Raw genomic sequence first — 22,729 nt, 5'->3', positions numbered from 1 at the left:
TCATCGAGTGCATAGTGAGTTGTAGCGTGGAGAGTCTCGAGAGTACGTGGAGTTCCGAGAACGACCAAGCAGAGTCAGGAACTGTACTTTGGTGCTCTGCAGTGAAGCTGTCTCTACCGTTATTGCCTGACAGTGTGAAGGCTGTGTTGCTGAACGTGTCAGCATGTTTATAACAGTTCGACGACTGCAAAAGGGATTTTGGAGCTATCTGATTAATATTGGTAAATAAAGTGTGTTTTTATACTTCATCAAGTGTCATTGTTATTCACTCCAAATCTACGAATCCCGTATGAACGTGAAGGAAAAAATAACGTAACCACTGAGAAGAAAAACGTAACAATATGTATGAACTTCTGTCAGTAGTATCTTTAGAAAGAAGTTAGGTATAACCTGATTATAATGTTTGAATTGAGTAGCTTTGATCTAAAAACACAAAGCTTCATTGAATTCTAAAGCACATATAAGTTCATTTAATTTTGAAAAATCAGATTTACAATTGTGCACAAACCTTTTAATCCATGCTGTAATAAGCAGTAGTCTACATAGTTTACTGAAATCACTGCCATTTAGAAATGGCAAAGGTAAGTTTCCACCACCTGAACTGGTTACTATGGAATTATTCAGCGGAACCCATCGCTCTTTCACTATAATATCTGTGTCACAAATACCATTAAGAATAGGTAACAAATTCCTGAATAGGCCACGAGTGAAGTGGTTGAGATAACTAGGCAGGTCTTGACCACTATAGAGAACTTGTCAAGATTTCCTAGCCAGTTCTCATCTGGCATTAAGCTCTGCACGATTTTTAGAGCCACTGCAATGGTTCCAGTGCTCTCGTAGAGTCAGTGACTGCATCTGAGCCACTCTGTTGGCTACAGATATTTTCCATTGTTTAGATGATTCTTTCAATCAATGAAGGACGATTTGAGAGTTGCTCCATAAAAAAATTTGTTTCACAAAATTTTGAAAGATCATTATAAATAACTTCTTAAATGTGCAGCGAGGAGGCTGCCAATAATTCTAATTTTGCAAGAGTCAAAATTTTTAGCAAGGGAACCTTACTTTTTGACATGATAAAGCTCACATTGATTTGGTTGTTGCAATTCACATACTTTAGGAATGCAACAATGCTTTGGACCTGGCATTGTAAAGCCTATGAAGAGACACATAATTTTAGACACAAAGTTATCTTTCAATAGAACTGATTCAAGTTTACGAAGTTCAGAACACTAAGTTTTCCATTTATTTTTGAAGTCACTTGGCCAATCTTTATCTCATTTTAGATCACATTCCGACATCTCTGTAGGAGAATTATCACTGTGGTTAAAAAAGGACTAATCATTCCACATGGATCATATGTTTTTAAAATAACTCTCATCAGGTGTTGCTATGTTATTCTAGCATCAGTGGAATCCCTAACATCTCTTAAGTCTGATTAATTTTATCCTCAATTGGATCCCACTTCAATCTCAAGAAACCTATCCCTTGCCTGAAATCAGTATTTTTCTCGTATACATTTTCACTCCAAATTTTATACAGTTCCGGGCAATTAATTTTTAATTTCCTTAAATGAAATTCCACTGCTTCCAATATCTCTAATGCCGTAGAGATCAACTGATAAAAATCCTGAGCAGTATTGGCTTTATGACACAGACCATCAACATAAAGAAAAGAATTTAACATTTCAGGTGATACTCTTTAAATTTTTTGCTCTGAAATTTCAAAACACAAGCAAGGAAAAATGCTGAAGTTATCAAACCAAATGGGAGACGATTTGAATGGAGAGTTTGGGTTGAATTCCGTGCTCCTTCTAGAAACCACAAAAAAATTGAAGGTATTTTGTATCTTCCTTCACAAGCTGTATCATAAAAAAAAAAAAGCTCCCTCTAAATGTCCACAAAATGCAACCTCATTTTCACAAAATTTAAGAAAATGTCCAATTAATTTACATAATGTTTAACTCTCGATTCTAGAAATTCATTTAAAGACTTATAATTTTCATTTGTTTTGCTGCTAGAGTGCTAGACAATTCTTAATTTTAATTCTATAACTAATCGAGATAAAATAAAACTTTCCATTGTCTAAAATAAGCCACTGTCATTGTGTAAATTAGGATTAGTTAAAACCAGTTTTTGTCTGGACATGCTCAAACTGTAGAAGCTGGTAAGGCCTTGTTTTTTGGTACAAATATTGCTATATGACACCAAAATATTTTCAGAACTTTTATTAAATTTAGATTATGAGTCATTCAAAGCAATTTTTGCTTTGTGCCTGCTTCTCACAATCTTTCATCGGGTTATTTTTTCTACAAACTGAGTCATGATGAAATTTGCTAAAATGTTTTACACACTAATTTTGCTTTACATTTCCGAAACATGGTAACTTTTAAAACAACACCAACTTTCAGTCTTGGTTATGTTTTATTCTACTTCTGACTGTGTTTGCAGGTTACAAAATCATTGGGGAACTAGCACAGAATAATTTTTTTTTTTTTTTTTTTATATAAATGTGTAGGTATTTAACATAGAAGCGGTTGATATATTTTTGGACTTTGAAAATTTTTTTTTAATTGACCACTATTTTGAGAAAAGGATCATTTTATTTCATGACTTTTTTTAGAGGGGGTGGGCTCATCACAATTTCAGGAATTTACATAGAATCTGTCGTGTATCCTTTAGTGGGTAATTATTTCACATGATAAACCCTTTTAAACAACAAGTTTAAAAACTGTTTTATAACTTTTTTGGAAATCACGAGAGCTGGAGGTGGACGTATGAACTCCTCATCTATTACGGTTCCTCCATCACGCATCTAATCGATATGTCGTCGCCATAGCTGACCATCCACATTTATGTTGTAATAAAGCTGTCCGTCCTTGGATTGGACTGTTCCATATCTCCATCGTCTATCACCTTGGCAATAATTTCTTACTGCCACTCTATCTCCTACTCTAAATCCTCGGTCTTCAAACTCGTAGGTTCTTTTTTTTAATTCTGTCTTCTACCCTCCATTTGAGGTCTGGTCTCAATAAATCTATTCTTGTTCGAATTTCCCTCTTCAGCATTATCATTGCAGGGCTCTGTAGAGTAGTTAAATTCAGAGCTTTCCTATATTGCATCAAAAATGTACTGAGTTTTTGTCTCAAAGTTCCTGGATAATTTTGCATTGTTCTTAAAGATTGTTTTACTGTAAACACATACCGTTCTGCCTGCCCATTACTAAATGGTTTAAATGGTGCTGCAGTTTTGTGTTTGATTCCGTTACTCTGTAGAAATATCTTAAACTCATGTGAAGTGAACTGTGGCCCGTTATCACTCGCTAACAATATTGGTAATCCGAATTGTGCAAAAAAGTCCCGTAAACATTCTATTGTTTTGAAAGTCAAGCTTGATTTCATTGGATAGGCTTCTAGCCGTTTTGAGTGAGCATCAATGATTATCAAAAACATATGCTCAAAAATAGGTCCTGCATAATCGATGCGAATACGTTCCATTGGAATGCTCGGGTACTCCCAATGATGAACTTTTACCTTAGGAGCATCTATTTTATGTTTTGCACATTCAGAACAGTTTTTGGAAGTATTTTCGATATCTTTATCTATACCATTCCAAAATACGTAAAATCTAGCAGTTGCTTTCATCTTTACAGTCCCTAAGTCTCCATGGTGCAGCTCTTTCAAAACATTATCACAGTATCGTTTTGGGATACAAACATGTTGACCATACATTATACAGCCATCTTGGAGACTGTACTCCATCTCCGTTCATTTTAATTCCCCGCCACTTTGTAGTATTCGTAGCAGAGGACTGAGTTCAGCATCTATTTCAGTTTCTTTAGCCAAATGTCTGGCCGTGATTGGAAGAGTTTCAATCTCCTGTAATTGAAAAATAGTTATATCATCCTGAACAGACAGTTGCTCTGAATTTGTCGGCAACCGTGAAAGTCAGCATTACCATGCTTGTTTGTTTTTCGGCAAATAATATCAAATTGGAATGACTGTGAAGCCAAAGTGTAATATAGGAGTCTTGTTGCTTCCAAAACTGGCATGCCTTTCTTTGAGCCGAAAATTGCAACGAGAGGTTTATGATCTGTAATTAATGCAAATTTTCTGCCTTTTAAGTACAGAAAAAGATTTTTTATTCCCCAAATAATTGACAAAGCTTCTTTATTGGTTTGAGAATATTTTTTCTCCGTTTCAGTCAGTGTTCTTGAAGCATATGCAATTGCCTTTTCTGTTCCATCGGGAAGTTTGTGAGAAAGTGCCGCACCTAACCCCACTGGGGATGCATCAGTTGCCAATGTGAAGGGCAATTTTGGATGCATCAAAATTTTTTGTGAACACAATTCTTTTTTAATGTTTAGAAAAGGCTTCTGACAATCCTTCGTCCAAACCGATTTTGAGTTTTTCTTAGTTAATTGATATGAGGGATTTGCGATTGTTGTTAATTTAGGGCAAAATTTTCCATAAAAATTAACCAATCTCAAAAAGCTTTGAATTTCCTGGACATTTCTGGGTCTATATTTCTGGTCCTGATATTTTTTCATCAGTTTTATGTAAACCATTCACATCAATTTTATGACCTAAAAATTTTATCTCATCCTGAAAAAATTTACTTTTCTCTAAATTTAATTTCAGTCCATGAGTTTTACATTTCTCGAAGAAATTTTTTAAAGTATTTAAATGTGTCTCATCATCCGCCCCTATTATCTGCGCATAATCCATAAAGACCTTACACCCTTCCATTCCGTGGACTGTGGTCCATCTACGTAATGTTGCCAGATTGCAAGTGCTGCATTTAGCCCGAACATTAATCTCTTACACTTATATAATCCTTTCTGTGTGTTTATTGTTAGCAATTTTTTGTACTTTCATTTGTAAATAAGCATGTTTAAAATCAATTTTTGAAAAATGTTTTCCCCCCACTCAAACATGAAAATATTTCTTCTATGGTCGGCAAAGGGTGTTGATGCGTAACAATATCTGGGTTTACTTGTCACTGAGTAATCAGCACAGAGTCATATAGAACTGTCCAGCTTAATTACTGGTACTACCGGAGTTGCCCATTCCGAAGTTTCAACCTTTTCGATTGTACCCTGTTTTTCCAAGCGATTAATTTCTTCATCTATCTGGCCCTTTAATGCAAATGGTACTTGTCTATCTCTGCAAAATTTTGGGGAAACATTTGGCTTCAATTCAAGTTGAACCTCATAATTTTTTATCTCTCCTAATTTTCCATCAAAAATCTCTTTATATTGTTCCAATAATTTATTTAAACTACTCTTTTGAGAGACGGAAGTTGATTTTATTGAGGACCAATCTAAATTTATTTCTGAAAGCCATTCTCTACCAAATATTGTATCGAGGTTTTCTTCAACAATGTAAAGATTTAAGTTTTTATTTTGACCTTTATAATCTACCTTATCTGTAGTAAATCCTAAAGGTATCAGTTTTTATCCATTATATATGTTTTAAATACCAGACTTGTATTTTTAATTTTCTTTTTCGAAATTTGCCAGAAATTTTTTAAACTCATTACCGATACTTCACCCCCTGGATCCAGTTCCATAGCTACCATTTTCCCTTGTATGTTTACTTGAACCATTATGAGCGGTTTCCTATGTTTCACCTCACTGGAATATATGCTGTTTATAAAAACTGTTTTCATTTCCTACATCTAACTGTTTTTGTTTCGCTTTCGTTTTTTCAGCGTTTTTAGCATTGTAGCATTTTTTTTCTATGTGCCCGATTTTCTTACAAAATCTGCAGATACTTGTCTTAAATTTACAAGAATTTCTGTTATGGTCAGTCCCCGTACATTGCGAACACAATTTGCCTTTAGCACTCTTAGCTGCAAAGTTTTGTTTTTCAAACTTTTGGTTTGGAGCGACTGACTTAGATTTACCTTTATTTCTGGCACTAAATTCCTTAATTTCTAATGGTTTCCCAATTATTTCATTTGCATCTTTTAAAGCTTTTTCCATTGCCAAAGCTACTTTTAAAGTATCATCTAAACTGATATTATCCTGCTCAAAATTTCTATCCAGAATAGCCCTATCTCTAAGCCCATTAACAAATACATCCTGCAACATCGTATTTAACACATTCTGATCGTAAGCACACGTTATGGCAAATGACCTTGACTCTGCCATGAACACACTAATTGTTTTCCTCTTGTGCTGCTTTCGATTTAAAAATACATTCCTGCTAGGAAATATAAGTGGTTTAGGATTTAAATGATTTCTTAATGTTGTTTTTAACACATCATAATCTTTATCGGAAGGATTATCAGGAGCCAGATAGTTTTTTAAGAGACTGTACATTTTCCCGGACAAACTAGAAATCAGTACTTTCCCATGCTTGTCCTGTGGAACATTTTGTATATCTAAATAACTTTCGAATCTCTCTAGAAACGATTCAAACTGTTCTTCATGTTCATTATATTTTTCAAACTGAACCGAAAGTTTTGAATTGTCCATCTGTGGAGTAATAACTGAAGAAAGTCTCTCCATTAGAGCTCTATTCTGTGCTATTAACTCAGTAACAAGCTGCTCCATGATGAGTCTTCCGAAAGAAAAAATTATTAAAAAAGCTTTTACGTTAAACTGTCTTCGGGGAATCCCCTAAATCCTGATTGATATTGCATTAGGCACATTTTTTTTTAATCACACATCCTCGTCGCCAGCTGTCGTGTATCCTTTAGTGGGTAATTATTTCACAAGGTACACCCTTTTAAACTACATGCTACTTTTATTATATATACAAAATATTTCATCACTCGCATACACACTTATATTTACAGCTACTCACATTCCAGTCCTTTTCTTATTACTGCGCGTGCTTCGATGCTTGCTGTGGTGCCAGCTTAACGTCTGATTATTATACGAGGGCCATCCAGGAAGTAGATTACGTTTCCGTCTGTGTCCGCTAGGGGCGGGGCTAGCGCGGCCATCTTGGGGTCAGAGCGTTGCGCAGCTCAGTCTGCATCTAGCCGTGCTAGTGAGAGGTTCGTGCTGTGCTCCGTTCAGATACTGTGACGGTTTGAAATGTCTGCGTTAATTGAAAATCCCGCGAGCTGCGCTCAGTAATAAGGTTTCTGACTGCAAAAAACTGTAAACCGATAGAAATCTATCGGCAGCTTCGTGAAGTGTATGGGGACAACATTATCACTGAAGGTGGAGTGCGTCAGTGGGTCATAAGATTTCAAAATGGCCGAACCAATGTTCACGACGAAGATCGAAGTGGGAGACCCAGCATAGTGACCGCCGAACTTCTCGAAAAAGTCGATGCTAAAGTCCGTGAAAATCGAAATTTCACAATAACGGAACTTTCTTTGAGTTTTCCACAAATTTCGCGAAGTTTGTTGCACGAAATCATCAGCGAAAAGCTTGGTTACCACAAGTTTTGTGCAAGATGGAAGGCAAGAAGAGGTAACGAAGTGGTTGAAGGCGCAGGCGGCCGAATTTTTCGACGAAGGAATTTCCAAGCTCGTACATCGCTACGATAAATGCCTTAATTTGTATGGTGACTATGTAGAAAAGTAGTATTTGAGTGTGGCTTTCATCTGTATATAATAAAATTTGTTTCCTATACTTTGTTTATTTTTTTATTCCAAAACGTAATCTACTTTCTGGATAGCCCTCGTACATCGATAGTTCTCGATATACCACAGAATCCACTTCATTTCTAAAAAAATATAATAGTTTCTGAAACCTCACAACTGAATCCTGTGTTTGTTTTCTGTGAAAATCTAAAACCAAATTTCATTGTAGCATACCCTTATAAACTCTGTTACATTTAATGAAGGTAAATTTCTGGTATAACTTCTATTTCATCATATAATTTGTAGAAACTTTTAACATAGGATGAACTTTTCGCGGGCTCTGAGTTTAATAATTTTTTGTGCAAGAATTTATTATAGAATCAGTTCTATCATATCTTTGTTGTAAAAGTTCAAAATATGAGTCACAGTTATTCTCATTGAATTCAAAACCAGTAGTTAACATTATATGCAGGGTGAGAAAAAAGGGATTTAAATGCTGAAATTTTAAAATTTTTCTAAGAGAATTATTTGAATTAATTGCTCTATCAAAACAATTTAAGAATTCTGTAAATTTGCTAGAATTACCAGATGATCACGAAATTTCTAACTTTTGTAGTTTTAAAGCCATAATGGTGTTTTCGGAAGTACTACATGCATTAAGAACTGAAGGAGTCTGCTGAGCATTTTCTGATTTTAATTCTTTCTTTAAAATTTTCTGGGCTGGCTATGAATACTTTTACCTCTAAATCATATCCTTACAAAATTTGTTCTTTTTCTTCTAAAAGCTCCAATAACTCTGATCGTAAACTTAAATCTTTGGCAACTTCATTGAGCTATTGAACATCAAGCTATTTAGTTTAGTAGCACTAGTATGAACATTACTTCCCTTTTCAATTATCTTCGAAAACTTATCCATATAATCCAAAATTTTTAAATTCAAAGAGACTTTACCTTCACTGACCAGAATACAGAAATTTGTAAAATATGCAACAATATAACGTATCAAGCAATGGCCAAGCATTTGCAATATTCTTATTTCCTGGCTAATACATTAGTTTTACATCTAATTGTTCAATGTGTCTGTGGTGTGCATTCTGTGTGGTGCACAGATTTTCTTTTAAATAATGACTGTTGTCATTATTTGAAAGTTATTTACAACAAAAATTTAACAATAATTAAATAATTTAGGACATATTATTAGCATCTTGGCCTTCTGCACGCCTTACACCTTTAGCATCCTGCCTGCCACTGGCTATTGGAATGTATACAGCAACCTCCAGCCAAATGGCACCGAAATTATGTAACAGATGTATAATGGTAAAATACCCCTCTTATTATTGAAAATCTCTTGCAACAAGTCTAGCTTTAAAATGGCCATTTCCTTTGACATAAAAGTGCATTTACAGTTTAAAATTTTCTGCTTCATTTTTGTTCATAACTTTCCAAGTTTTCTATTTAATTAAAGATATTTTTCTTTTTTCAAAAGCTGTTAATTATTTTTCTTTGTCTTCTCTTGATACGGCTTTTGTATTTTGTTGTTATTTTTCTTTTTCTAATAGGCCATTCTTCATTTCCAGTTTCATGTTTTCCATTTTCGTCTTCATTATCATTAGTAACTTTTAAATAATTATCTTTTATGGTGGAAATGTTTTTATATTGACTATTTTTATCTTGATACTTTTGTATCTAAATTTTTATCTTCTCTGTTTACTGAATCCAAATTTTCATCAAACAGATTATCTGTGGATATTTTTAATTTTCTTACATTTCTGCATTATAATCTATAATTGTTTGTTCCGTATCCAAGAAATACCACCCAACTGGTAAAGTGATTAGCATCGCTGACTGCTGTGCCGAAGGGCATAGGTTTAAATCCCCGAAAAGGCATTGATGTTTGTAGGTGTTTAGTGTTGGTGTGGCATGCCGGCTCTCTAAATATGCTGCAAGCCGAAAGTCCTCTCGTGTGGTTTGGTGGAAGGGCAGAGGAGTGGGAGACCCTTGGACCCATGCCTCTCAGGGTGTTCTCCATCAAAATTTGGGGCAGAACTGAGCTAAATTGCACTGTCACCTGAAAGGTGCTCAAGGCTATTGCCAACAACAGACGTAATCTAACACTCCTTGCCACAAGGAATCTCATAGGGTTGACTACATCAGACAAATGAGCATAAGCAACAACATGTCCAACAAATACCTACTACTCAGTTCACGAATCAAGCTTCCAAAAATTTTCAATACCAGCATTTGCAACACTTCCAAAAATTTTCAAACTTGATAAATTAGGTCATTGGTTATTAAATTTTTATGTTTGTGTTGTACTAATTGCTGCTCTAATTGCTGCTCTTACTAATTGCTACCGTTTTAACAAGTAAACTGCAGTTTGAAGACCTTCTGTGTCCATATTTCTTTTTCCAATTTTGAATCTTTCAGAAGGTCCCCCCTCCTATCAATATTAAATTCATTCTTTATGCTTTTCTGTTTAATTGTTATGAAAAACGAACAGTAAAACAAAATTTTTGTTTTTTACAAACTTTTAAAGTTTTCATTAATTTTTTGCCACATCTTAATTATTAATTTTTTAATCTTAATCATTAATTTTTTGCCACATCCTTTATTGCCACATCTTAATTTCGATTGTTTTTATATTCCATTTAGCTTTTAATTTTGCTTCATAATCTTTTATTGCATTAAATGTTTTATATTTACATTCTTTTAAAATATAACATTACAAAATAGGATAATCATCAAGAAATGTCATAAAGTACTTGTTATCCCATGTTGTTGAGTCAGCTGCTCCACACACATCAGAATGAATTATTTTCGAATATCTGTTAGCTGTCATGCTTTCAAAATTAGAAGGCAGTTTAGTTTGTTTAACTTGCAAACATATTTCTCAGATGGTCATTAGAAATTTTTATATAATTAGCTAATAGAATGCATTTCTTCATATTTTTGTAGCCAAGATGTCCTAGTCTTCTATGTCATTATATAGTTTCAAATCCTTCTTTTCAGCTAAAGTATTTGCATTCTTAAATACCTTATCAAGAATTATATTATATAAACCATTTTTAGTTCTGAATCCTTCTAAAATCTTTGTCTTCTTTTTTTATTTCTGCTTTATTATCAAAGAAATTAACTTCACCAATATTATTAGTTATAGTGGTACTGATAAAATAAGTTCTTATTTAGTTCAGGACTATATAATACATATATCAGATTTCACTGTACCTATTTTCTTAATTATAGATGGAGATTCTTGAGCCAAAGAAATTTCTGATGCGATATTTTTAGAATCTAGCAATTCTTCATCATGAATCATATGTAATGACTAACTTGAATCAATTAGCCAATTAACTGTGCTGTTTATATGATTACTGTTTTCTTCATCCATGCTTAAAAATTATACTTTTTTTATTAGTAGTACTAACTTGACTTTTATCTTTGGAGGGTAAAAAAATCTTTCACATTGTAATTGTTTTTCTTACGCATTCTACAAAACTGTTTGTTTTAAGAAAATTATTTTCTACACAAATTAGCTAAATGTCCAATTTCTTTACATTTGAAACACCTCTTCTTTTGTTTTATTACAAAAGCGAGCAATATGACCAACATGTTTACAATTAAAAAATAATTTTTTTAGCATTCCACTGAATTTGATGTGTCAATGGACAATTATCTATAGATGAAATTATTTATTTTTGAGCTTTCACATTTTTCGTAATCCACTTTGATTTTTTACACTCATCTCTTATATCACTTAAATTTTCATTTTCCTATTACTATATTATATAAATCAGATCACTTGAATAACAGTAATATTGGAAATTTCTGTACCTGGAATGAAGCTGTTGTAGATGCTATGAACAGTCAATACATGGGATAATTTAATAAATTAAGTGATAATTCCAGAATGGATTAGCCATATTTTAATTCATTGATAATAAAGAAAGCATTTGGAATTGCAAACTTCAAAGCAAAAACTTTTTATATTCGTATTGAAATTCTAAAGAAACTAAACCTTGCAACAACAAAGATAATGTTATAACATAGAGAGAATTGCTACATCACTCCTTTCCAAATAACAACATACTTATTATACAGTCTTCAACTTGCAAAACCAGCAGCCGAGCTGTAAAGTCACTGAACACTGCTAGTTCGGTCTGAGGTTCGAATCCTGCAAACGGGCTGGCTGCATGGGTGTTTTCGTGGTTTTCCCCATGTGTAACGTGTATACGAGCCAATTTCCCATAGAAAGTCCTCCACAAAGGCATTGCTCCCCTTAGGCAGATACCCCTTGAGGCTTTGCCATAACAACAACACACACACAACTTGCAAAAACCTTAACATAAATTTCAGTGTACATGCAATGTATTGTTGTGTGCGTATGGGTTCGTTATGAAACAACAGCTAACTAACTGAATTGAGAGGTTTTCCTCCTTTTTATGAGCTTTTTAGCAAGCGATTGTTATAGCAATTTCTCAAAATCAAAAAGAGATATTTATTTATTAAATGTTAAATGCATGCACTCTTGTATTCTTAATTTTCTGGCTTAGCTTTCATTTAATATTCATGACACGATGCTCTGCATTGGGAATAAAACAATTTTATTTATAATTCTACTAACATTAACTATTTAAATACCAACCTCGTAACACTGGCTCCTTCCAAGGACTGCACATCCTGGACATTACAATTCCTGGACAGGAAGCCAAACTTACAACTAAAGCATAAATGCAATAATAAACATTACATTACAATATCAAACAGCATGAACAATAAATGCAATAACTAACTTAAACAAATCAAATGCTATCAAATACTAAATGCAAATCAAATAAAAAAAATGCTATCAAATACTAAATACAAGTAAAATTAAATACATATTTAGAAACAAAAAGGACTATGGTCTTACACTATTTACAATTATTTACACTATGTACTATGGCCATAGTAGTGAAGTAACCTGTCGTAATGAATGACTAGATTTAGAGTTCAATGACTTACAGATCCAAACCACAACATCATTCAGCCTGTTTAGGACTGTGTACGAACCATTCCAAGGTGACCGTAATTTAGGACTGAGTCCTTTTCCTCGAATTGTGTTCCACAACCACACCTTGTCTCATCCGTCGAATTGATATCTAGTAGCTCTTGTTTCGCATTGGGTCTTCACCTTTTACGCTGCCAAATTGACTCGCTCTTGCATCACTTTAAACCGAGCCTGGAGATCTTGGATGTCTTCCTCAGGTGATGAAGGCGCAACCGGAGGGTGATCAAACAAAGAATCGCATGGAAGACGAAGGTCACGGCCGATGAGCATCTGAGATGGAGAATAGCTGGTAGTCTTGCATTTCTTTACGACCTTAGTATGATTTCGGCAGCTTTCTGAGCTGGATCTTTCAGACAAGGTGTCGGTGAGGATCCCTTCTGAGGATGGATGGTCATGTCCTCAGATGCTGAAAGCAGTCTGTTGTTTTGGAAGTCTAAGAAAAAATTGTATTTCCTTAAAAAGTCCAATCCGAGTATGCATGGATCTGTAATATCGGCCACATAAGCTGTGTGATGGTAGGCGGCACTTCCAAACATGATGCTCACGTTTAACTTCCCAGCTATGTCGATCTTATCACCAGACGCAGTCTGAAGTGTAACACAGTATGGCGTCCGAATAAGTTTACCTTCAAACTGCTGAGCTAAATCTTACCTAATGTTGGGTGTTCTGCAATTTCTTCGTATGTGGTCTTCAGCTCCACAGTTCCAGCATTTTGGTTTCTTGTCACTCCTTTTTCATTCCATGGCATTTAATTGTCTGTTTAAATAGCTTGCTTTATTTTCCATGCTTTGGGGTGTTCTGCAGTTCTTTCGTATGTGACCTTCAACACCGCAATTTCAGCACTTCAGAATTGGTTTCTTTTCACTCCTGTTCCGTCTCAAGGCACTGACTGGTCTTTCTGAATCGTCTGTTTTATTTTCCGTGCCCTGGTGTGTTCTGCAATGTGTGTGTCCTACAGTACCACATTTCCAACACTTTACAGCCAGTTTGTTCTCGCTGCTACTCCGTACAGAACAGTGTTTAACATTTCCTGTGTTCCAGACTTCCACACATCTAATTGCCGAGCTTTTAAAAAAGTAGATGGGCCTTTAGTAGCTATATAGTGTTTTACATTATATTGTGAATTGCAGAGTAAAATATTTGGTTTTGTTAAATTCTGATACTGTTATAACAAATTTGTAAATCTGCAATTTTTATCAGTAGTACTTATGCTATCTGCACATGTTATGCATGTAACTTGAATTTGAATCGATAAATTTGTGATGCTATCTATTAACATTCTGCTATGCATATCAATAAGCAATTTAAATTTGGGGGGGGGAACCCTGTGTTTAAAATACCTTGACCTGCTTTACTAATTACAAAAGGAAACTGGAATCACCAATGCAGGCTTAAATTTAGAGTTAAAATTTTCAAACCTAAAGCGGGTATAATTTTGCACTTGCAGTACACAGTTTTAAAGAATTACATATTTTATGGTTTGATGTTGCCAGAATGATGGATAAATCAATACCATTGTTCACAAGAAAGTATAAATTGATTGTTTTATTGGTAATGAATAATCAGTATTTCTGGCAATCTTTTAATTCATCTACAGCAGAACGTACTGATTAAAGTTTTCCAGTGCCTTCCAGCTACATGGGGTTTTACATTTATTGCAGAAACATTTATCATCAAATTTATAGTGACAGTAGCAGTATAATCCATTGGGATTATATTTCTTCCTTGAATGACTACAGTTCTTGCTTCAGTTACAGCCAGAGTGTCAATATTTACTTCCAGACTGTAAATATCTAGTTCTGAAATCTCTTTCTCTGAGTTAGAATTACTTTCTGTTTTTGAGATAATTTCAAATATTTTATCCACCATTATCGATAAATTATCCAAGTTTTCATTACTCACAATCAAAATACTTTTCATGAATTCTGGCAATTTGCCAACTCACAAGGTTCACAAAACTTTATCCATTATATTTGTTTCAGCAAGTAATTTCATTTTGCACAATAATTGGGTATGTTTCTTATTTATTTTTCTCATTTCATATCTTATTATTTAATTCTTTCTTATTTATTATTATCTTAATTTTCTTGAATTATATCCTATATAATATTTCCTGCTACTTTTGGTTCAGTTGTGCAACAAGATAGTTAAATTTAGTCCTATCATGAGTAATCTTAGCAATTGAGAACTGTGCTTCAATTTGGAACAAACAAATGTGCGGTTTTTATTCTCAAAAGAAGGTGGAATTTTAACTCTTACCTTGTTTGCTGTTAATTCACTATTTGTGTTCAGAACAGAACTGGTAGTGTCCATGATTTTGATGGTTAGAAGAAATTATTCATCCAGGTCACCAGATTGTTGTGGACGCTACTCACAGTTAATACATGAAATAATTTAATAAATTAAATGATAATTCCAAAACGTATTAGGTGTATTTTAATTCATAATAATAAAGAAAACATTTAAAATTAGAAACATCAAAGCAAAAAGTATTTATTTCTATATTCTTGTTGCCATTCTAGAGAAACTAAACTTCCCAACAATAAAGATGATAATATGCATAGAGAGAGTTGCTACGAAATGACATCTTTTAACTTTTCAATAAAACTTATTTCATTTTTACTTTCAGCCACGTTATTTCTTTTAGAACAGTTCCATTCTTATTAATTCTGCAAATAACTGTAAATTAAGTCATCTTAAGCATAAACTTGCTAGAGCAATAATTTTTTTTTTACATAAATAGAAAGCATATTTCATCTATTTTATTTCTGTACTAAATAACGTAGCAGAAAATAGAACATAAAAAGCTTCTTTACATAACAGGAGAGTACTAGAATAATGCATCTCTGGTTGCTATTTCGATTGGAAATTTTAACCAGTGCCTCTTAATTTTGTATAAATAATTATTGAAAAAGAATTATCTCTCAGCAATTTTTATGTAAGTTATATGTATTTTTACAGTCGATTCTTGGTTATCCAACCTTTTCTAATCTGACTGGTCGGGAGGGGGAGGGGGTAAAATATCACATATTATCTAAAGTTTATATGAGTAGACATCATTCACACTTTATCGTTGACAGAGATTTTGTTAGCACAAGCCACTATACGGCAATCAGCAGTCTGCTCCTGCTTTGCTGATTGACCTCAGTAGTTAGTTGTGCCTGCTAATGAGTTGACATTTAATTTGTTCCTTGTTTCTTTGACTGTGTTCAGTATACAGAAGAGTATATTTACCTTGTATTTGTGTATCCTGTTCTGTGATACGTTGTAATTCCTTCAGCAGGGAGAAAAAAAAAAGTGTCTGAATCTATGGAAGAAAACTGAAAACTTTGAAGTGATTGGACAGAGATGAAATGTTATTAAAAGTGGCACAGGATTATAATACAGGAAAAGCAATCATAGGAGATTGAAACAGGAACTGAAAGGAGAAACAAAAGTGGTGTGTTGAGCAAATAACAGCTAATAAAACAATAAAAAATTGTGATTACAAAAACATTAGTGAAACTTTATTTCTTTGCTTTGTAAGGTTTCACTTGATTTGGTGATTTGTAACAGTTGTTGGATTTAAGTCAATAACTGTTACAGATGAGAAGTGAATAATTGCTATGTCCTGAAACAATGCCAAAGTTGTGAAAAGGTTTATTAATCAGAATTTAAAACACATAGGCTCTATTTTGTTACAATTTCCGCTAATTATGGTGAGGTAAAATAAAATAGAACAGTCCAAATTAAACTTAAATGTGGAACAGTAGTCAAAGACTACACAATTAAAAACACTTTTACTATGTAGAAGCTACTGTTTTGGATTCACTACTGTCCTTAAGCTTCAGAATTTGAGTGTTGGCAGTGAAAAAACACAAGGCCAAATAATAGCAACTGTCAGAGCTAGCAGAAAACTAACAACTGTAGTGCCATAAACACTTAAAATCCGGAAACTTCATCGTAAATACTGGCTACTTATTATCATTCTAATGAAAAAAAGGGAAATGAGAAGTTATAGTTAAAGCTAAAATTATTAATAACTAGTTAACCCTCTCAGCATTACAGGTTTAGACTTCAAATTTCAAAGTTGAATATGTGAAATGTCATAAATAAATTGTATTTCTTGATTATAATTAATTTCTGAAATCTTGTATTTGTGTCGACGACTCTTTCATTTTGTACCTTGATTCCTATCCTTCCAGTATACAACCAACCTGAAATCAGATACAGTAAATGCTGGCAGATATCTTCACATGCAATGTATTCGAAAGACAGCCTTCAAGACAGAATTTTCCATCCGTAACGTTGAGAGGGTTAATGAAAATATAGTTCACTGCAGACTTACTAAAGAGGAGATGAAAGTGTCCCGATATCTGGACCAGTCTTCCAGAAAAAAACCCTTGAAATTCCAAAAAGAATTAATGAGGATGACCCTAACTTTTAAAGCTGGTGTTGATTGGCTCTATATAGGAAGGAAAAATGTGGTAGTACAACAGCTAACTGTATGTGGAGAAAAACTTTCAGCAATTGATAAGTTAATGGAGAATTTTAGAGATAAATTTCATAAGTTGTTGCAAGCGAAAACCTTACTGACCAGATATTTAATTGCAGTGAGATGGAATGAATTACAAAATGCTACCTACAAAAATACATGCAGCTAAATCTGAAGCTGCAGCATCTGACTGGGGTAGTTGAATTAAAGAATGGGTAACAATCCTTGCCCATAATAATGCTGCGGCAAATCTTAAAAAAAAAAGTATAAAAAAATCCAAGAGCTTTTAAGAATGTGTCTCCAAATATACTTTTCCAGTTAAATATTTTAACCAGAAAAATTTTTGGATGAGTTCAGACATTTTTAAAGAATAATTGTTTTATGACTTTGTGCCCTAGACTGACATATTTTAAAATATAATTTGCTGAGAAAAACACTTTGAATAATGCTCATTCTCACCCAAATGAAGAAGAATTAAGGTGGAGAAATAAAGCCATGACTTTGCTTCCAGGTTCCATGGCAGTCTGCCAGCATGACTTAAGGACTGTTGACTTTGGAAAGAAAATTATCACAATAATTTTTGTCAACTTTAATTTATTCTATTAATCAAGGAGAAGATATGATCAAGAGTTTGTTAAGTTTCAACTTAAGGGTATTGTCAATAACATAGCTCAGTTGTGGGTAAGTGTCAGCTCAACAAACAGAATCTTGCAAAATCAGGAAGAAACTCCAGAAAGTGTTGAACTTGAGAAGCCATGTTGTCTATGCTAAAAAAAAAGTGCTCAGATGTAATGAAGCAACAGTGCAGGACATGAATGAATTGCTTTCTCAGAATGAGGAGTGTGAAGTGACAGACTAAGATATTGCTAATATGGTGCTGAATGAAAAAGATAAGGTAATGAAGATAAGTAGTGATGGCAGAAAGTGAGAAGAGAATTTTTCATATCAAAGGGCACAAAGCCCCGTAGATAGTGTTGAAATACGTTGAGTAATTGTAAGAAATTTCTTCAATGGAAGTTTTACTTCTGCAGAGACTGAAATCTAACTGAGACAAAATGTCAAACAGCTGGCAAACAAAAGCCAATTATCAACTTTTTTCATCAGGTTTCATTGTTCTTTGTGGTACATACAGTGTAAAATTATAGCTTATTGAAATTACTAGTATGTAATTTTTGAAATAATGGGTGTATTTTGTTAATATTAAATGTCGTATTTGTTAGTTTTAAATTTCCACATCATATGACCAGACCCCTGTCCATTTGGGTTTGAAATTGGGACTCTACAATATGTTAATGTCTATTTGTGTTTGTTTCTCTAAATAAGGGAAGAAGAGAAAAAATATCATTATAATAGATGTACTTATAATTTTAATTATTTTTCTTATTTATTACGAAATTTAATTTATTTTTGCTGTCCCATTGTAGGAAGTACCATTAGTCTGTATGGATCTTATTCTTGTGACCTTGCAGTGAGTACATCTAATATAAACTTTGCATTGCAAACAAAGTGTAAAGTTCAAAATTCGTTATTACTAGAAATAAAGAAGTGTCTTTCCAGAGGTAAAAACAATATTAAATGCAATTCATCTTTTCTTATTGTTATGTTTCAAGTTCTTTCTTTAGTCTTTTTTAATGCCTAAAAGTGATTATGTGTATTACTATTCTGAACTTACTGCTAGTAAAGACATTATTATTCTTTTAATTAATTCAAAATTATATAAATAGAAACTATATAGATGTAATATAACATTTATTTCTAAGGAAATAAAATCTTGCTGCAAATGTTAGTGCACAAGTTTGCTTTCCGTTTGCTGTAAGTGTATTAGGATGCTTAAAATAAGCTTGCCAAGAATGTGAAAAAATAAGAAATTTAATTCGATAATTAGGTTATCTGGAAATCAATTTAACATCTAAGTACAATTCTGATGGAATTTTAAAAGAAGTTGTTGTGCACTATGTCCACAAAAGCCATTAGGCAGTTTTTATTTTTGCAACTGTTGGTCATAGATATTATACTTCCAATTACAAAAAAGAGAAGTGTTTTAGATGATGCGGATTCACATTTTGATATTTTTAAATTTAAAAAAAATCATTTTGTAAAAATTAAGAATTTTTTTTATATGCTGTCCATGCTTTCTATGCTTATATTTAGGAAAATGTATATTCATTATAAAAAATAAAATTTAAAAAATGTGATGTGTCTACTACAAAAAATTGATTATTTAATTTTAAAGTTGAAAATCATATTCAGAGACCATACACAAATTGAAGAGCAACATTTTGGCATTTGTAACTTCATATAAAATATCAGTTTACAAAATGGTTTCTGGTGTTAGTAGATTAAATGATGACCATTTCCATTCAGATTGTCAGGAAAATGTTATTCAGTGTAATTTTTCTAAAAAGAGACCTTCTGTGTAGAATCTAATAAAACTCATGGTCAAGAAAGAAAGGATTGGTAGCCTTCAGTATTGGCATATAGCCAACTCTCAACATTATTTGCAAAAACTGAAGATAAAAAATATTTCTTGTTTAAGGAATTTTTTGTATGAGTATTAGATTATAATTATAAAATTGTAAAACTTTATGACAATATTAATAACATATTTCTGGTATTTGAAAACTTATGAATTACTTGTGTAAAAATTCATTTGATGTATCAGTTGTAACAAATTTATAAAGAATGTTACACTCTAATAAATCCCAAAAAATTTTATTGAATATCATTTAAAGGGAAAACATCAAAATGGCATAAAAAATTCCAAATTTTGAAATTAAGTATCTCGGTCAATTTTTACATGGAAGAGTCAAACTTTTGTGTTGGATAATAATTATCATAAAATTTTCTTAAGTGACCAAAATTTTTAAAAAATTAATTTCTTTTAACTTTTAAAATGCTAAAACATGAATATTTATGTTATTTAAGGTATTTTATAATTTGAAATGTATATCTATGACTAGCAATTACAAAAATAATGATCAGCTGCACAGGAACCTCTGTGGGAATGGTATATAAACATTATGATAAAAAGTTTTGAGTTTAATAATTATTACATATTTTGTATTTGATGTATACAGTAACAGTTCTAAAAGCATTTCATAACAGTACTTTCTGGCAAGGTATTTAGAAATGTATAGAAGTTGTTAGAGAAAGATTTAGAAATCTCTAGAATGAAAAGCATTACACATAACAATATCTTTTGTGAAAGTGTTATCATGTTTGTAGATGAAAATTAAGTTAGAGAAAAGATTCATTTTGTACAAGATGAGAATATTATAAATGATGAATATGTAATTTTATTTCAGATTCCATTTAATAATATTTACCATCTCAGTTATCCTTTATGAATAGGAATTGTAACTGATATCTTATTTGGAGCTTCTGTATGTCATTATTAATATCCACACATTTGAGATAAAATAAAATGAGACTGTAATATGAGGCTGTTTATGTATCACTTGTGATACATAAATTATCGATAAACAGCATCATATTATTTAATAATCTTCTTTCTTAAATTTGTTGCTTATTAAGATGAAAAATATTTTATTTAACTAAATGCTCTTCAGTACAAATTCTTTGGTGTAGTTGATTTTAATTGTGGCATTAATGCAGTTACATCTGTAAAAGTGCAGCTTAGTAGGCATATTTTCAATGTTAATCTTTCAAAATTTTGAAGGTAATATTTTTATTTTAGCAGAGTTTTTGGCACTTTCCGATTATTCGCATCTTCTAAAAAAGTTGTAAATTTTTTGACAGCTTTAAAGAGCTTCAAAAATTCATTGCTGACTTTGGAGAGTAACATTTATTAGGCATCTTTTTGTTTATTGCAGTGATATATCTGGTTGCTACCTATTTTTTACATTCTTCATTTTCTATAGAAAACACACATAATTCATCTCTCCCCCCTGCCATTGTTCTCTCCATGTGTACAGCATTTTTTTTTAGCTGAAAAGAAATCAGAGAATTGTACAAAATTGGCATCTGAATTGTACAACTTGGCATTGCATGCTAGCTGCACTCATGAGTACTCAAAAAACAATTGAAACTTCAGTATGGACTCCACTGAAATACTGCCAAATTATGAAAATAAATTAGGGCAGGCTTGACAGTTATATTATGGTTCATTATGACAAAAGCAAATGAAATTAAAAAAGAAATACTAAAATCAAGAAACTGACCATTGAATTTCAAAAGTGCAAATTATTTATGTGTACTCAAACACATATGTGTTTGCATAGGTTGCTACATAATATTTTTTGATGACATCATGGTTTGCCACATAAATCATGGTTTGCTTTTTTGGGGACATAGTACATCAATACCTTTTTACCACATCATTGCCTTTTTATCAATACCTTTATTGCCTCATCAGTACCATCTTTTTGAATGGGGGTGTGGATAATAAAAAAGTACTGAGTTTTTCATGCAGTGAAGTTAATAATATTTGAATTTGAATGTTCAAATGTGAAAATTATTGTTCAGTTTTATTTAAAAGCAGTTATTAGTTTGAGAATTTTTCAACTTTTTAAGTAAAAAACACATTAAATAGTAAATATAAAATCGATGTTTTACATGCAGAGTTTGATATCTAATAAAATTTTATTTTTTGCATTTAATTTTATTTATTTGTAAATAAAAAAAATAACATTTTGATTCTTAGGAAGTAGAGAGAGGCATTTAAGAAAAATATTTTTGATTGATAATCATTTTTTTATTTGTTGTTTTTGCAATAACATTTTTTATTTAATTGTCACATAACCATTGCTTGTAGTAAGATATATAAATTAAATTTTTATTGAAATATTTGATCCAAAAGCAATTTTAAAGTAAGCAAAGCAATGAATTTAATGGAATGTTTAGTCAATTTTAATTTAATCAAATGTTTTGAACCATCGTTGTGTCTTTGCTGTATTTAGCAGCTCTCTCAACTACTTTGACCTTAAAATTTAGAAAAATACAAGATCTCAGTTTGCTAGTTTTCAAAACTAAAAATTATTTATTAAAGAAAATGACTGTAAAAAAAGTAAGCAAATATTGTTATTTACTGAGAATTTTTTCCCAAAATATATTGTCATATCTCTTTCAATTGACACTTCTAATTAATATTTCAATAGATGCTTCCTAATATTTTGTCGTTATGCCATTTCACATTAGCTGTGCTTTCAAATGCTTCATTATTCTTTTCAATTCTGAAGTACTTTCTTGACGTTTCTATGAGTATGTTCTTAAACTCTTATCAAGGAAAAGAACTGTAAATGCCTTTGCACTTTTGCCAGTAACTTGCAACAAATTATATTGCTTAGTTTAGCTTTGATATTCTTCTTTTGTTTACATCAGCCAGTCACACCTCCAGAACTATAGTTATGAGTGATATTACATAAAAAAAGGCTGAGCTAATTGCCATCTTCTTGTTTCATAGGTTGTGAGAATAAGAAAATCCTGTATTCATGCCCGAATGAGTCGAGGTTTTTCAATATAATATCAACATATCATTCTGCAACAAAGATTACATGTTTAGAAGCTCATTTTTAAGATTTCTGTAGGGGGAAAGTCTGTAAAGCCTCTGAATTAATTGTATTTAACTGTATGTTTTGAATATTGACAAAATTAAATGATGTATATACATTTGATACCATCTCTGAAAATGACTAGCATATTTAAAAA

The 22,729-nt window shown here is 32.3% G+C and overlaps 1 protein-coding gene across 2 annotated transcripts in view; it reads left to right on the top strand.

Annotated features, from left to right (window-relative positions):
• The window catches only part of LOC118201137 (terminal uridylyltransferase 4-like), a 138,140-nt gene that overhangs the window by 22,109 nt on the left and 93,302 nt on the right, over nucleotides 1–22,729 (top strand). Inside the window, exon 4 of one of the 2 annotated variants that reach the window (XM_035373172.2) lies at nucleotides 18,487–18,621. The exons of the other annotated variant lie outside the window; for it this stretch is intronic. Coding sequence (XP_035229063.2) covers nucleotides 18,487–18,621 — 135 coding nt within the window. The remainder of the gene's footprint in view (nucleotides 1–18,486; nucleotides 18,622–22,729) is intronic. 2 annotated transcript variants of the gene reach the window in all.

The sequence above is a fragment of the Stegodyphus dumicola genome, chromosome 12, assembly GCF_044657685.1.
Source record: "Stegodyphus dumicola isolate Sdum_Otavi_A_Nest chromosome 12, ASM4465768v1".
Classification (NCBI taxonomy): Eukaryota; Metazoa; Arthropoda; class Arachnida; order Araneae; family Eresidae; genus Stegodyphus; species Stegodyphus dumicola.
This window is presented reverse-complemented; position numbering and strand designations above follow the sequence as displayed.